At 38.5% G+C, this 15,629-nt stretch overlaps 1 protein-coding gene across 1 annotated transcript in view; it reads left to right on the forward strand.

Annotated features, from left to right (window-relative positions):
* The window catches only part of LOC128227373 (nonsense-mediated mRNA decay factor SMG5-like), a 40,290-nt gene that overhangs the window by 7,598 nt on the left and 17,063 nt on the right, over positions 1–15,629 (forward strand). Inside the window, exons 10-17 of the mRNA XM_052937833.1 lie at positions 742–932; positions 1,619–1,762; positions 2,137–2,285; positions 3,348–3,441; positions 6,573–7,112; positions 7,312–7,366; positions 7,479–7,620; positions 11,032–11,107. Of these exons, the coding sequence (XP_052793793.1) occupies positions 742–932; positions 1,619–1,762; positions 2,137–2,285; positions 3,348–3,441; positions 6,573–7,112; positions 7,312–7,366; positions 7,479–7,620; positions 11,032–11,107 (1,391 nt within the window). The remainder of the gene's footprint in view (positions 1–741; positions 933–1,618; positions 1,763–2,136; positions 2,286–3,347; positions 3,442–6,572; positions 7,113–7,311; positions 7,367–7,478; positions 7,621–11,031; positions 11,108–15,629) is intronic.

The raw sequence follows: 15,629 nt of genomic DNA on the forward strand, positions 1-15,629 counted from the left end.
TGTATGGACAGATTTTAAAATAACTTGCCACATGTGTTCAGCATACCAAGACGACATGTCGCGTGCAAGACCCGTGTCCCTACCTCTAAGGTCAAGGTCACACTTAGGTGTTTATTCACAATGGAATGCTGCATATAATGACATAGATTATCTTGTCCGGGCTGTAACTTTCCCTTGTATGGACAGATTTTAAAATGACTTGCCACATGTGTTCGGCATACCAAGACGACGTGTCGCGTGCAAGACCCGTGTCCCTATTTCTTAGGTCAAGGTCACACTTAGTGTTTATTCACAATGGAATGCTGCATATAACGACATAGACTATAGGTTGTCGTGTCTGGGCTGTAACTTTCCCTTGTATAGACAGAAAATAAAATAACTTGCCACATGTGTTTGACATACCAAGACGACTTGTCGGGTGCAAGAACCGTGTCCCTACCTCTTAGGTCAAGGTCACACTTAGTGTTTATTCACAATGGAATGCTGCATATAAGGACATAAGAATGTAGGTTGTCAAGTATGGGTGGTATTTTTTTATGTTCAGAGGCAATTTAAAATAACTTGCCATATGTATTTGTTTGATCTTTAACTTTTCATGTACTGACCTTGTTCATAGGTCAATGTCACATTCGGGGGCATTCGTCACATACTGTGACAGCTCTTGTTCTTTCTTTTTTTATAGATTTTATTGTACATGTGTGTTATATCAAATAGTTTAAAAATAAATTTCTGTCTTTAAAGTCAACAAGACAACCATGAGATACAGGAGTGTTGCCAGGCAACCCTGAATAGTTTTAACCAGTGCATGTTCTACGAGCCAACAACATACAGCGCAGACCTGGCAGAGGAGAACCTGCACTTCCTGGAGGACGATGTTGTGTTCAAGATTGTCGTCATGTGTACCTCTACCATTCACATCCTGCAGAACAGAGGTAGGTTTGATAGGCACTGGAGGTGAATATGCTCATCACTGTACATCTATATTAACTTCTTTTAAACTATTGAACATTTTGAAACTAGACAGAATGGAAAGTATTTTTTTAATTACATATGTTGTTGTCTGGATAGTTTTTTCTTTGTAGTATTCTCCCTTTCATTGGAAAATGTTTGTACCAGATATGACATTAATGTCAATGACCATTTCTGTGATCTGTGTATTATAACATTTCTCATGGATTGCAGATCAAACAAAATATACATCTCAAATAATCATTAAACCAGTATTAAACCCCCTGAAAGATATATCTGGGGACTAAATAGGAGTTGCATCCATCGCGTTGTATCATGTAATTATATGCCTGAACATCATGCGCCGCATGTAGCTTAACAAATATTTCACCCTAACACATGAAACCTTGTGTTGGTCAGTATGAAAACTTCATAGGCAATTTTGTTAGCATGGGATTTTGTACACTTTCCATTTCCTTAACAATACACTTGTTACTTCCACCTCTCAACATTTTCCTGTGTCCACTGAGGTCATTTTGGGTCATTCAGCATGACTTTGATAGCTCTAGTTAACAATTAAACTGATAAAAAGAAGTTAATCCAGTGCATATAGTTATGAAAATAAACTACATTGATAATTATTATGCAAAATGTCATGGTTGATATCTAGGTTCGCGGAAAGTGACAGCGGCCACAGCGTTCTTGCTAGCACTCTTTTCCCACATTCTGAACCATGTTGTGATCCGGCTGCAGGGGGCGCTTTATGAACGGGAAAACCCCAACAAGATCCTCCAGGCCAACACCCATAACTATGGTAACCATTCAACCAGCAGTTTACTTGCATTAAGTATTGAAGTGAATTCGGTCGCACAATCCGTGCAGATTTCTAGCATCAGAGCACTGAAAAAAGCAGCAAAAGAGTCATTTGTTAATTCATCTCTACCCTTTGTTGCAAACTTTGTTTAACATATGTATTTGTACTGTTGTGAGAGCTCTTTCCCTTTCTTCACACAGAGAAATAATTTGTCAGTGATTAAATGAGTTTTCTACTTTATCAGAAAACATACAGATAAGTAATAATTCAAGCAAAGTCATTTGGGAATGCAATGAATTTAGTACTATACCAATTTACAAGTAAAGAGTGTGTGCCACATTTTGATTCCTAGGCCATGTGTTTCTCTTTCCTAGACGGTATAAATGGTGAGGATTCAGAGAGTGACTCAAAGTGTTCCCTGGTCTCCTCTGCCTCCTCTTCTCTGAAGAATGGACACATCAAACACCCAACAGCCATGAAAAACAACAACAACAACACTCAGAAGGACCAGCCAAAAACTAAGGTATACCAGAAATTGTGTGGGTTACCATAATTGATGTGTTTTGGTATGACATATTTTGACCAAACTATATTTGGAAATATTTAGGAATAGTTTATAGAGACATTTCATGGGATTTAGTTTGGGGCCCCTAGGTTCAAGGTATGTTACCAAAAGAAGAAAAATACTAATTTACTGAATAATTTTAGTTAGGGTCAGTGATTTTTTTTTGGAATTGTTTTTACTGCCTGTGCCTTGCAAATTGGGAAAAAAAGTTGTCTTTGGGAAAAATACAAAATCAGGCCAAAATAGCAAATATAATGGTAAATATACATGTTCTAACTTTTTATGCATACATTATGCTGTGAAAGAGTAAGAATTGTCAAGATTTTGTTTATTTTTCAAGAAATTCATTGCTTTATTATTCATTAACGTAATCCACATTAATCAAATTGGGAAAAAAATATAAAAAATTGGGTAAAATGGACATGTTTTCGCAAGGGGAAACAGCCTTTAGAAGGCAGTAAATTGCACCAAAAAAAAAATCACTGAGGGTTGACATATTTTGACCAATTTTGGTTTGAAGGAAGGGTTTATGGGTCCCTTCATGTGATTATGTTTGGGGCCCATAGGCTCTAGGTTAACCAGTGACTAAAGTTTAAAAGGTTGATACCAAATAACCAGTAAGGGTTGAGACCTTACAGGGGATTACATTTTGGGCCCTAGGGTCAAGGTCACTGTTACAGAATATCAAAAAATTGTTGAAACTGAAAATCTTTAGTTTAGGTTAACATTTTTTGCCGAAACTTGGTATTTAGGAAGAGTGTTCGGAGACCTTTCAAGAGAATGAGTTTGTGGCTCCTACAGGAGGATCAAGGTCAAGGTCACTGTTACTTAAAATAGAAAGAGTCGAACCTCACTTCAGTTAAGGTTGACTTATTTTCACCAAACTTGATAAGTAGGAAGAATTTTATGAAACTTGTCATAGGAACAAACACGCAACAAATCAGCTTACTTAATTTTAGTGGTAATGTTGATTAATATGGTTGGATCATAGTATGAGAAACCCTGTTTATTATTTGACAGAAGCTGCACACTCGAATGAGACGGAGGCGGCGTCCAAAGGCCAGCAAGGTTGACAGTGACTCAGACCTCTCAGATATGTCCGACCTCAGTGAAGGTTTGTTCATAACATCACTAAGTTCTTTGTATTTCCCCTTTGAGAGGCATATAGGTTTAAATATTTTGATACGTTGGAAAGTCGCTTGTATGGTCTGTCTGACAGTAGACCATTGTTTCTTTATAACACCACTTAGTTATATTTATGTCCCCTTTGATAAAGGGCATGTAGGTTTGCAGATTTTGAATGGTTGGTCGGTTGGTGGTATTGTTTGTCTTTTTAGCTTGACTATTTGAAGAATAAGGACAGCTATACTACTCACCCAAGCGTCGGCGTCACCCCTTGGTTAAGGTTTTGCGTGCAAGCACACATAGGTTAATATCTCAGCAACTACTTGAGGTATTGCATTGAGACTTGATACAATGGTACTCAACCATCTAATCTACTTAATTTACCAAGTTAGATAACTCTAGTTTGCATTTAATGCAAATAATTGCCCTTTATTATTTGACTTAGAAATTCTGGTTAAGGTTTTGAATGCAAGCACACATACCGTATTATATCATGCATAGGACGCACTTTTTTACCCCCAATTTTCGTCTTAAAAATTGCCTGCGTCCTTTCTACGCTATTAGAATTTCATCTGTTTTTTTCCAAGTCCATTTCAGGTCGAAAATATCGGACTGGGGAAGAACGCGGTAATAGTAAGTATCTGTACTGCGTCACCGAAGAGAACAACTGACATAGGTCAAATCATGCAAGTTAACACACGCAGAAATATATTGAATGTTTACTTTAAAATGATTTATTGAGAAATAAATTGAAAAAAAAAAACACGAGTGTTTACTTTTTTATAAAAGGGACGCTACTCACAAAAACTCGATGTGAGTCAGCACTTTAACTGGATTGAGTTATAACGGCAACGGAAATCGGGAAAGGAGGTAAATATCAATTAATCGTTGTTCATGATTTTAATGTTTCGATATTTTACAAAACATTTTGTTGTATGTTACTGTTTTAAAAAAATGAAAAATGAATGTGCATAACGCAAAGTAGCATTATTGTCACTATCAAATCTTTTCAAATGTGCGGAGGTGTGAAAAACACCCGCTGTCTGTCATTAGAAAAAACATCAATAGAACAAACTATTGTGATGGTAATACCTTATGGTTGTTTGTTCGCACTTTACCCGATGTGCCTTCCGCTGGCAAGGCTAATTACTGACACTTAATTATGCCGACATGCTTTAATCCGCACAGCGACAAGCCTTATCAAAACAATAATCAGTTTTGACAATACACAGTTTTGTTGCGATTGCAACGGTTGCAACGGTTGACTGTCATTCAGAAAGCATGCCGAGACTATTGCAACGGTTGACTGTCATTCTGGACTATTACGGCATTTGTATAAGTCTTATAATATGCGTAAATGTTCTCAAAATGTCAAGACATATATCATTGTTGTGTACGCTAAATTACCAAAATATGACAATAATTATCGAAATACACAAGACAGTTACCAAAATATGCCTTATATACAATTTTTTGTTTGTTTTTTACTTCAATATATATGTTATAAATACATGACCAACCTCAATTTTTCAAGTTAATATCTCAGCAACTGCTTGAAGTATTGCATTGGGACTTGATACAATGGTACTGAACCATCCAACCTACTTAATTTACCAAGTTAGATAACTCTAGTTTGCATTTAATGCAAATAATTGCCCTTTATTATTCGACTCAGAAATTCTGGTTAAGGTTTTGCATGTAAGCACACAAAGGTTAATATATCAGCAACTACTGGATGAATAGCATTGAGACTTTATAAAATGGTACTCAACCATCCAATCTACTTAAATAACCAAGTAAGATAACTCTTGTTTGCATTAAATTCAAATAATGGCCCCTTTTTAATGCAACATAGAAATTCTGGTTAAGGTTTTGCATGTAACTTTTAAGTCAATGCTTCAGCAAATACATCATGTATTGCATTGAAACTTTACACACAGGCTCCCAACCATATAACCTTCTTATTTAATCAAGTAAGATAACTCTATCTTTCATATTATATAATTTTTGCCCCTTTATTATGCGACTTAAAAATTCTGGTTTAGGTCTTGCATGTTAGCACACATAGGATAATATCTCAGCAACTACTTGATGTATTGCATTGAAACTTTATACAATGGTATTCAACCACCCAACCTAATTGAATAATCAAGTTAGATAACTGTGTTTCGCAAATAATGGCCCTTTATTATTACACTTAAAAATTCTGGTTAAAATTTTGCATGTAACCACATTTATGTTAATATCTCCGCACATCATGTATTGCATTAAAATCAAACCTTACACTGAAAAGCGGCGGAATAGTCGAATGCGCTGTCTCTGTGACAGCTCTTGTTTCTTGTCTATTTGGATATTTTCAAAAACAAAACTTTAAGGAAAAGGCCAGACTTGTCTTTATTATAGCATTTCTAGCAAAACAGTGAATTCCTGAAATAATTTAAATTGATAAATGTTTTCTGATTAGAAAGGTCCTGACCCCCTTCCAAATTGTAGAAAACCCCCACTGATGAGACAGTTATGTATGCATACGTCAGTTTGAGGAATTATCTGTCTACCTATTGGTTGGTCATCAATGTCTTTTCCTTAGAATAACTCAAGAGGGATTTTGCCTAGGTTTTGAAAACAATTGTGTTTGGTTGCTCTTGACTAGCTTATGACAGTAGTTCAAAGATCAAAGTCATATACATCAAATTTATGAAAACTTTTTGCTTCATGACCCAATAACGGTTTGATCCAGGACCATAACTCCTCTGATAGACTGATACGTTGCCTTGACAAGCCATAACCCCCACGGTGTTTGGGGTCAGTAGACCAATGGTCAAGGTTTTATGAAAAACTTTGTGGGTATATATCTTAAAAATGGTTTAACCCATGACCATGAAACTTCACTAGGAGCTTGCCCATGTCTATTTTTGTGGTCAGATCTTCAAATATCATAGCCATTATTTTTGAAAACTTTGTCCACACAACAAGTCAAGAACCGTTTGAAATATGACTATGAAGAGTAGTAGCATGCCCTTGACCAATAGGTCACTCTTTTTTCACTGATTGGTCACTCATCAAAAAAACTGCAAGTAAAGCAATTGTAAAATTGTTAAAGTTCACTTTTTCCCTTGACAGGAGAGGCTGCTATGAGAGAGGAGATCTCAGATGACTCTGAGGAGGAACCTTTGGGCTTCTACAATGATGACTCCGACTCTGAACTCTCTGACTCTCTAATGAAGAGCCAGGACCTGGAGCCTGGGTTTGCTGCAGGCCCTGGGGCTGACTCTGTCCCTCCTCCAGGGGCCCCGGACGACATGTTTCCAATACCAGAGATTACAGCCCCAAATCACAAACCAACAGAAAACCTCGCTCCGGGGTTTGGTGCACCATCCAGTGACACAAACAAAATGTGGCCACTCAGCCATAGTGACAGTCTCGCAACATTTTCATCTGAACTGTTTTCAAGTTCTGTGCCATTTTTGAGTTCAAACTTTAAGCTTTCTCAACCTACAGAGGGTGTGGATAATGATGTCATCATGGGCAAGAAACAGGTGTCTGTCCCACCAGGATTCCACACATCATCAGAGGCCAAACACGTCGCTGAGATCTCCCAAAAACTTGCCAACTTTGTTATAGAGACAGATACTGAGGCTTCAATTACTGCAACTGAAATAGGTGAGGCTAACATGATGTGTAAAATGAGAAAAGTTATTTCTTTAACATACACATTGACATTCATAGTTATACTTCAAAATACTTTTGTGCAAGAAAAGAGCTAGCAGAGTTTAGAAACATAATGAGTAAAACTAAATTTGTACAAACAGTTCAGTGAGGCTATTTGGATAATGGATATTTTTATGTTTTTTTTCTGTAGATTCAGATGGGGAGGAGGACACGCCACAGAGCAGTGAGGACACAGAGAAAGCCAGGTAATAACCGTTTTCTTATATTGTTACAATTTATTACTGTTTGCTAAATGACAAGTCACTAAAATATTAAAAGTGGTGAATGATGATTGTATGTTCTTGTATTTGTGTTCAGGTCATCGTCAGAAGAGGAGCGTGAGGGGGCCCGTGTGCAGCACGTGCTCGAGGTAATCCAGGGGGAGGGGCTGATGCCGGCTGTCAAGGTGATCACAGACTGGATGACCTGCAACTCTGCCATCATCATGACCTGTGCCCAGGTACACACTAATTCTGGGATTTTTGCCAGGTTTAAGATTGGCAGGCTGCTGCTCAAAAGGAACAGGGTGCTAAGAGGGAAAAGGGCACACTGCTTTGTATTTTTTTATGCCCCGAAGGTGGGCATATTAAAATCGCACCGTCCGTCCGTCCATCCGTCCGGCTCTGTAACTTTCCCTTGTATGGACAGATTTTAAAATAACTTGCCACATGTGTTCCACATACCAAGACGACTTGTGGCGTGCAAGACCCTTGTCCCTACCTCAAAGGTCAAGGTCACACTAAGTGTTTATTCACAATGGAGTGCTGCATATAAGGACATAGAGTATAGGTTGTCGTGTCCGGGCTATAACTTTCTCTTGTATGGACAGATTTTAAAATAACTTGCCACATGTGTTCCACATACCAAGACGACGTGTCGCATGCAAGACCTGTGTCCCTACCTCAAAGGTCAAGGTCACACTTAGTGTTTATTCACAATGGAGTGCTGCATATAAGGACATAGAGTACAGGTTGTCGTGTCCGGGCTGTAACTTTCCCTTGTATGGACAGATTTTAAAATAACTTGCCACATGTGTTCCACATACCAAGACGACGTGTCGCGTGCAAGACCCGTGTCCCTACCTCAAAGGTCAAGGTCACACTTAGTGTTTATTTACAATGGAGTGCTGCATATAAGGACATAGAGTATAGGTTGTCGTGTCCGGGCTGTAACTTTCCCTTGTATGGACAGATTTTAAAATAACTTGCCAAATGTGTTCCACATACCAAGACGACGTGTCGCGTGCAAAACCCGTGTCCCTACCTCAAAGGTCAAGGTCACACTTAGAGTTTATTTACAATGGAGTGCTGCATATAACGACATAGAGTATAGGTTGTCGTGTCCGGGCTGTAACTTTCCCTTGTATGGACAGATTTTAAAATAACTTGCCACATGTGTTCCACATACCAAGACGACGTGTCGCCTGCAAGACCCGTGTCCCTACCTCAAAGGTCAAGGTCACACTTAGTGTTTATTCACAATGGAGTGCTGCATATAAGGACATAGAGTATAGGTTGTCGTGTCCGGGCTGTAACTTTCTCTTGTATGGACAGATTTTAAAATAACTTGCCACATGTGTTCCACATACCAAGACGACGTGTCGTGTGCAAGACCCGTGTCCCTGCCTCAAAGGTCAAGGTCACACATAGTGTTTATTCACAATGGAGTGCTGCATATAAGGACATAGAGTATAGGTTGTCGTGTCCGGGCTGTAACTTTCCCTTGTATGAACAGATTTAAAAAAAACTTGACACATGTGTTCCACATACCAAGACGACGTGTTGCGTGCAAGACCCGTGTCCCTACCTCAAAGGTCAAGGTCACACTTAGTGTTTATTCACAATGGAGTGCTGCATATAAGGACATAGAGTATAGGTTGTCGTGTCCGGGCTATAACTTTCTCTTGTATGGACAGATTTTAAAATAACTTGCCACTTGTGTACCACATACCAAGACGACGTGTCGCGTGCAAGACCTGTGTCCCTACCTCAACGGTCAAGGTCACACTTAGTGTTTATTCACAATGGAGTGCTGCATATAAGGACATAGAGTGCAGGTTGTCGTGTCCGGGCTGTAACTTTCCCTTGTATGGACAGATTTTAAAATAACTTGCCACATGTGTTCCACATACCAAGACGACGTGTCCCGTGCAAGACCCGTGTCCCTACCTCAAAGGTCAAGGTCACACTTAGTATTTATTCACAATGGAGTGCTGCATATAAGGACATAGAGTATAGGTTGTCGTGTCTGGGCTGTAACTTTCTCTTGTATGGACAGATTTTAAAATAACTTGCCACATGTGTTCCACATACCAAGACGACGTGTCGCGTGCAAGACCCGTGTCCCTACCTCAAAGGTCAAGGTCACACTTAGTGTTTATTTACAATGAAGTGCTGCATATAAGGACATAGAGTATAGGTTGTCGTGTCCGGGCTGTAACTTTCCCTTGTATGGACAGATTTTAAAATAACTTGCCAAATGTGTTCCACATACCAAGACGACGTGTCGCGTGCAAAACCCGTGTCCCTACCTCAAAGGTCAAGGTCACACTTAGAGTTTATTTACAATGGAGTGCTGCATATAACGACATAGAGTATAGGTTGTCGTGTCCGGGCTGTAACTTTCCCTTGTATGGACAGATTTTAAAATAACTTGCCACATGTGTTCCACATACCAAGACGAAGTGTCGCCTGCAAGACCCGTGTCCCTACCTCAAAGGTCAAGGTCACACTTAGTGTTTATTCACAATGGAGTGCTGCATATAAGGACATAGAGTATAGGTTGTCGTGTCCGGGCTGTAACTTTCTCTTGTATGGACAGATTTTAAAATAACTTGCCACATGTGTTCCACATACCAAGACGACGTGTCGTGTGCAAGACCCGTGTCCCTGCCTCAAAGGTCAAGGTCACACATAGTGTTTATTCACAATGGAGTGCTGCATATAAGGACATAAGAGTATAGGTTGTCGTGTCCGGGCTGTAACTTTCCCTTGTATGAACAGATTTTAAAAAAACTTGACACATGTGTTCCACATACCAAGACGACGTGTTGCGTGCAAGACCCGTGTCCCTACCTCAAAGGTCAAGGTCACACTTAGTGTTTATTCACAATGGAGTGCTGCATATAAGGACATAAGAGTATAGGTTGTCGTGTCAGGGCTGTTACTTTCCCTTGTATGGACAGATTTTAAAATCACTTGCTACATGTGTTCCACATACGAAGACAACGTGTCGTGTGCAAGACCCATGTCCCTACCTCTTAGGTGAAAGATACACTAAGTGTTTATTCACAAGGGAATTCTGAATATAAGGACATAACAGTGTAGGTTGTCAAGTATGGGTGGTATTTTTTTATGTTCAGAGGCAATTTAAAATAACTTGCCATATGTATTTGACACGTAAAGGCAAGATCAACTTTTCATGTACTGACCTTGTTCGTAGGTCAATGTCACATTCGGGGGCATTCGTCACATACTGTGACAGCTCTTGTTTAATCATATATAATAAGCTTTTATACAAAATATATGAATATTTGATTATCTTCAGCATTAAATTCTAAGCAAGTGAAAGGGCGCATATGCTGGTCAGAGGGCAGAAAAGAGCTATCAAAAAAGGGCTTGGAACAGCACCCTTCTATTACTTTAGTTTATATATAGCAGACTTGCTACAGATGGCAAAACAAATGTATAACAGGTTTATTAGTTGAATTGTCCATGTGATTGAGTACCATTGTAAAACTAATAAACTAGAAAAATTCCCTTGACCAACAACAGATTGATCAATTTTAAATAAATCTGCATTTTATCATTTTTAATGATGTCTTAATAGTCTTGTTGCTCTTTGTTGGAGTGTTGTTTTACCTATCTTTCAGAGCTCCCAATCTGTCTGGTGTAGGCTCTCCGTGCTGCTTAATTTCCTGCCGCATGAGTCGACCATCACCGAGCATGGTAAATAAACCACTCCCATTGTTCAGTCAGTCAGTGACCATAGTCAGACCTGATGGTAAATACACAACTCCCATTGTTCAGTCAGTCAGTGACCATTTTCAGACCAACTACACCACTCCCATTGTTCAGTCAGTCAGTGACTGTGGTCAGACCTGCACCTGTTGCCATTCAGGACGCCAGCGGTAACTTGTTATTTGAAGGTTACTGAATTTTTTATTAGCACTTCAAGCTCCTTGGCAAATGTGATAATGTTCAGGGTTATTCCTTTGAGTCAGGACGGTTTTTTCATATTTCTATGGAAAATTGTTCTATTCATCCCAAAACATATTTACAAGTTACACAAAGGAAAAATCAATATATTATGATCTGAATCTTAAAGCTTTAATTTCTGAATCACAACATCAACAAGTAAGGAAAAGTAGAATCTCCTCCCCCTGTCTTCAACATCTACCTATTTTGAAAAACTGAGAAGAGTATCCTTTTTTTCTCCCACCTCAGATAAGTAGATCCATTAATTTAACCATGCTAGAAATTCTTATCTTGCCCACGGGCGAAGATAAAATGCCCGTATGGAACTTCTTTTAATGGTCACCACATTGTAATTACCTCCCTTGTTGAAGACTGTCGTCTGTAGCGCATCATGGAAACCTTGTCTGGTGGCAATATTTAGAACAAGAGTTAATTATTTCTCGCTTCAAATGTCACCAGAAAACAGTTTTCACGTACCTTTCAAGAAATAATGCTTCACTCTTCTTAGAACTATTTAAAGACCGATCAGACCATTTACATACTCTGAATCACTGCGCCAATATCCATGACAACCATGAATTATTGCATATCCGTACGCAATTATTTTCACTAAGCACAAAAGAGTTCCGGGAAAAAAATATATTTTTACTTAATTTTGTTTAACTGAGGTGGGAGAAAAAGCATCTACCATAGCCGCTCGTGTAAGATAGGTTCATCCCGACCCTCGCGCAGGGTGTTTTGCCGAAACTCGGTAAACCTCGTTTCCCCAAAACACCCTACGCTCGGGTCGAAATGAACCTATCTTACACACATCGGCCATGGAAGATACTTATAATCTGTACCACATTTTTAGTGTTGTACAAAAAGTTTGTTTTTTTTAAACATGACTTAACAATGACAGGGTTTTCTCAATAAAACCTAAAGATATGGAATCAAACGCCTTTCCCAAGTCAATAAGCACTACGATTCCTGGAAGTTGTTTATCATCACAATATTTCATTACATCATGCATGAACATTCCAACCTTGAACACACTTGTGCTTGGTCTTTGGAAACCAAAACTTCAAAAATAGTCATTTTGTAGATAGCATTTAACTTCTTTCAGAGTATATTAAATTTACACATAGGTCAGAACCTTCATTTTTGCTCTTGTGCCTCTTTTTTACTATTAAGTATTTCATGGAACTAACAAGCCTTACCAATTTTCTTTTATTAATATATAAAAGACCATCATTCTTTGAGGGGTATATTACCTGTGTTATCTTTTGAAGGGGTATATAACCTGCGTCATCCTTTGAGGGATATATAACCTGTGTCATCCTTTGAGGGATATATAACCTGCGTCATCCTTTGAGGGATATATAACCTGCGTCATCCATTGAGGGATATATAACCTGTGTCATCCTTTGAGGGGTATATAACCTGTGTCATCCTTTGAGGGGTATATAACCTGCGTCATCCATTGAGGGATATATAACCTGCGTCATCCTTTGAGGGGTATATAACCTGCGTCATCCATTGAGGGATATATAACCTGTGTCATCCTTTGAGGGGTATATAACCTGTGTCATCCTTTGAGGGGTATATAACCTGTGTCATCCTTTGAGGGGTATTTAACCTGCGTCATCCTTTGAGGGATATATAACCTGTGTCATCCTTTGAGGGGTATATAACCTGTGTCATCCTTTGAGGGGTATTTAACCTGCGTCATCCTTTGAGGGATATATAACCTGTGTCATCCTTTGAGGGATATATAACCTGCGTCATCCTTTGAGGGATATATAACCTGCGTCATCCATTGAGGGATATATAACCTGTGTCATCCTTTGAGGGATATTTAACCTGCGTCATCCATTGAGGGATATATAACCTGTGTCATCCTTTGAGGGGTATATAACCTGTGTCATCCTTTGAGGGGTATATAACCTGTGTCATCCTTTGAGGGGTATTTAACCTGCGTCATCCTTTGAGGGATATATAACCTGTGTCATCCTTTGAGGGGTATTTAACCTGCATCATCCTTTGAGGGGTATTTAACCTGTGTCATCCTTTGAGGGGTATATAACCTGTGTCATCCTTTGAGGGATATATAACCTGTGTCATCCTTTGAGGGGTATATAACCTGTGTCATCCTTTGAGGGGTATATAACCTGTGTGATCCTTTGAGGGGTATATAAGCTGTGTATTTATTTCTCACTCTCTGGGAGTGTGGTTTGATGTTTTTTAGCACTGCAAGGTAATTTAAGCATAGGATAGTGGCAACCAAGGTTTATACCACCATCCCCTGGACAAGTTTAGTTTCTTTGTTTGGTTGTGAAGATTAATATGGAAACTAACACATCATAGTGTTGGTAGGAACTATTTATGGTATTTCATGATATTAATATAAATGAAATTCATTGACTGCTTTTAGAGTTGTAAAGGTTTTCAAGCCCAATTTGGTCAGCTTTATAAAGACTGTGTGAACAACATCCGCATATGAACTAGTATAATATTAGCAACAACCTTAAATGCATTGACAATCATAAATCAAGCACCAGTGTAAAAGCAAGATACTCCTCAAAACCTCATTTACAAATGTCACATACCGATCTGTCACACAAGCCTATGTGTTTATTTCTGATTGCCTCACTAATGCACAGTGTTATCAATAAGAACCATCCGCCAGCCAAAATGTACGGGGCCAGTTCAAATTTTGAAAAATAACTGAATTTTAAGTACAATAAGTAGTAGCTGGTCGGGTACTTAACTATTTGAGACAGTTTAATCAAAACTTATGAAGGACCCTGAATGCATATTAACAATATGCATAGCCAATGTAAGAGTAATAAGGGTTTTAATAGTAATATAGTTGATATTTAAATTTACTTCAAAACATTGTCACCATTGTTATATTCAAAATGTGAAGCATCATGGTTAAATCATATTAATTGGCTATTATATACCATTACTATTATTCTTATTCTAAAGCACTGAAATAATATTTGTTTTTATTGTTGGAAGAACGAATACAGGTAAACTACAGGTTCTCATTGACAGCTACAGGTAAAGACAAGTATTCATTGACAAATACAGGTACACTACAGGTATTCATTGACAGCTACAGGTAAAGACAAGTATTCATTGACAAATACAGGTACACTACAGGTATTCATTGACAGCTACAGGTAAAGACAAGTATTCATTGACAAATACAGGTACACTACAGGTATTCATTGACAGCTACAGGTAAAGACAAGTATTCATTGACAAATACAGGTACACTACGGGTATTCATTGACAGCTACAGGTAAAGACAAGTATTCATTGACAAATACAGGTACACTACAGGTATTCATTGACAGCTACAGGTAAAGACAAGTATTCATTGACAAATACAGGTACACTACAGGTATTCATTGACAGCTACAGGTAAAGACAAGTATTCATTGACAAATACAGGTACACTACAGGTACTCATTGACAAATACAGGTACACTACAGGTACTCATTGACAAATACAGGTACACTACAGGTACTCATTGACAAATACAGGTACACTACGGGTACTCATTGACAGCTACAGGTAAAGACAAGTATTCATTGACGAATACAGGTACACTACAGGTACTCATTGACAGCTACAGGTAAAGACAAGTATTCATTGACGAATACAGGTACACTACGGGTATTCATTGACAGCTACAGGTAAAGACAAGTATTCATTGACAAATACAGGTACACTACAGGTATTCATTGACGAATACAGGTACACTACAGGTACTCATTGACAGCTACAGGTAAAGACAAGTATTCATTGACGAATACAGGTACACTACAGGTATTCATTGACAGCTACAGGTAAAGACAAGTATTCATTGACAAATACAGGTACACTACAGGTATTCATTGACAGCTACAGGTAAACTACAGGCATTCATTGACAAATACAGGTAAACTACAGGTACTCATTGACAAATACAGGTACACTACAGGTATTCATTGACAAATACAGGTAAACTACAGGTACTCATTGACAAATACAGGTACACTACAGGTATTCATTGACAGCTACGTTAAACTACAGGCATTCATTGACAGCTACGGTAAACTACAGGTACTCATTGACAAATACAGGTACACTACAGGTATTCATTGACAGCTACAGGTAAACTACAGGCATTCATTGACAGCTACGGTAAACTACAGGTACTCATTGACAAATACAGGTACACTACAGGTATTCATTGACAGCTACAGGTAAAGACAAGTATTCATTGACGAATACAGGTAC

The sequence above is a fragment of the Mya arenaria genome, chromosome 3 (assembly GCF_026914265.1).
Source record: "Mya arenaria isolate MELC-2E11 chromosome 3, ASM2691426v1".
Classification (NCBI taxonomy): domain Eukaryota; kingdom Metazoa; phylum Mollusca; class Bivalvia; order Myida; family Myidae; genus Mya; species Mya arenaria.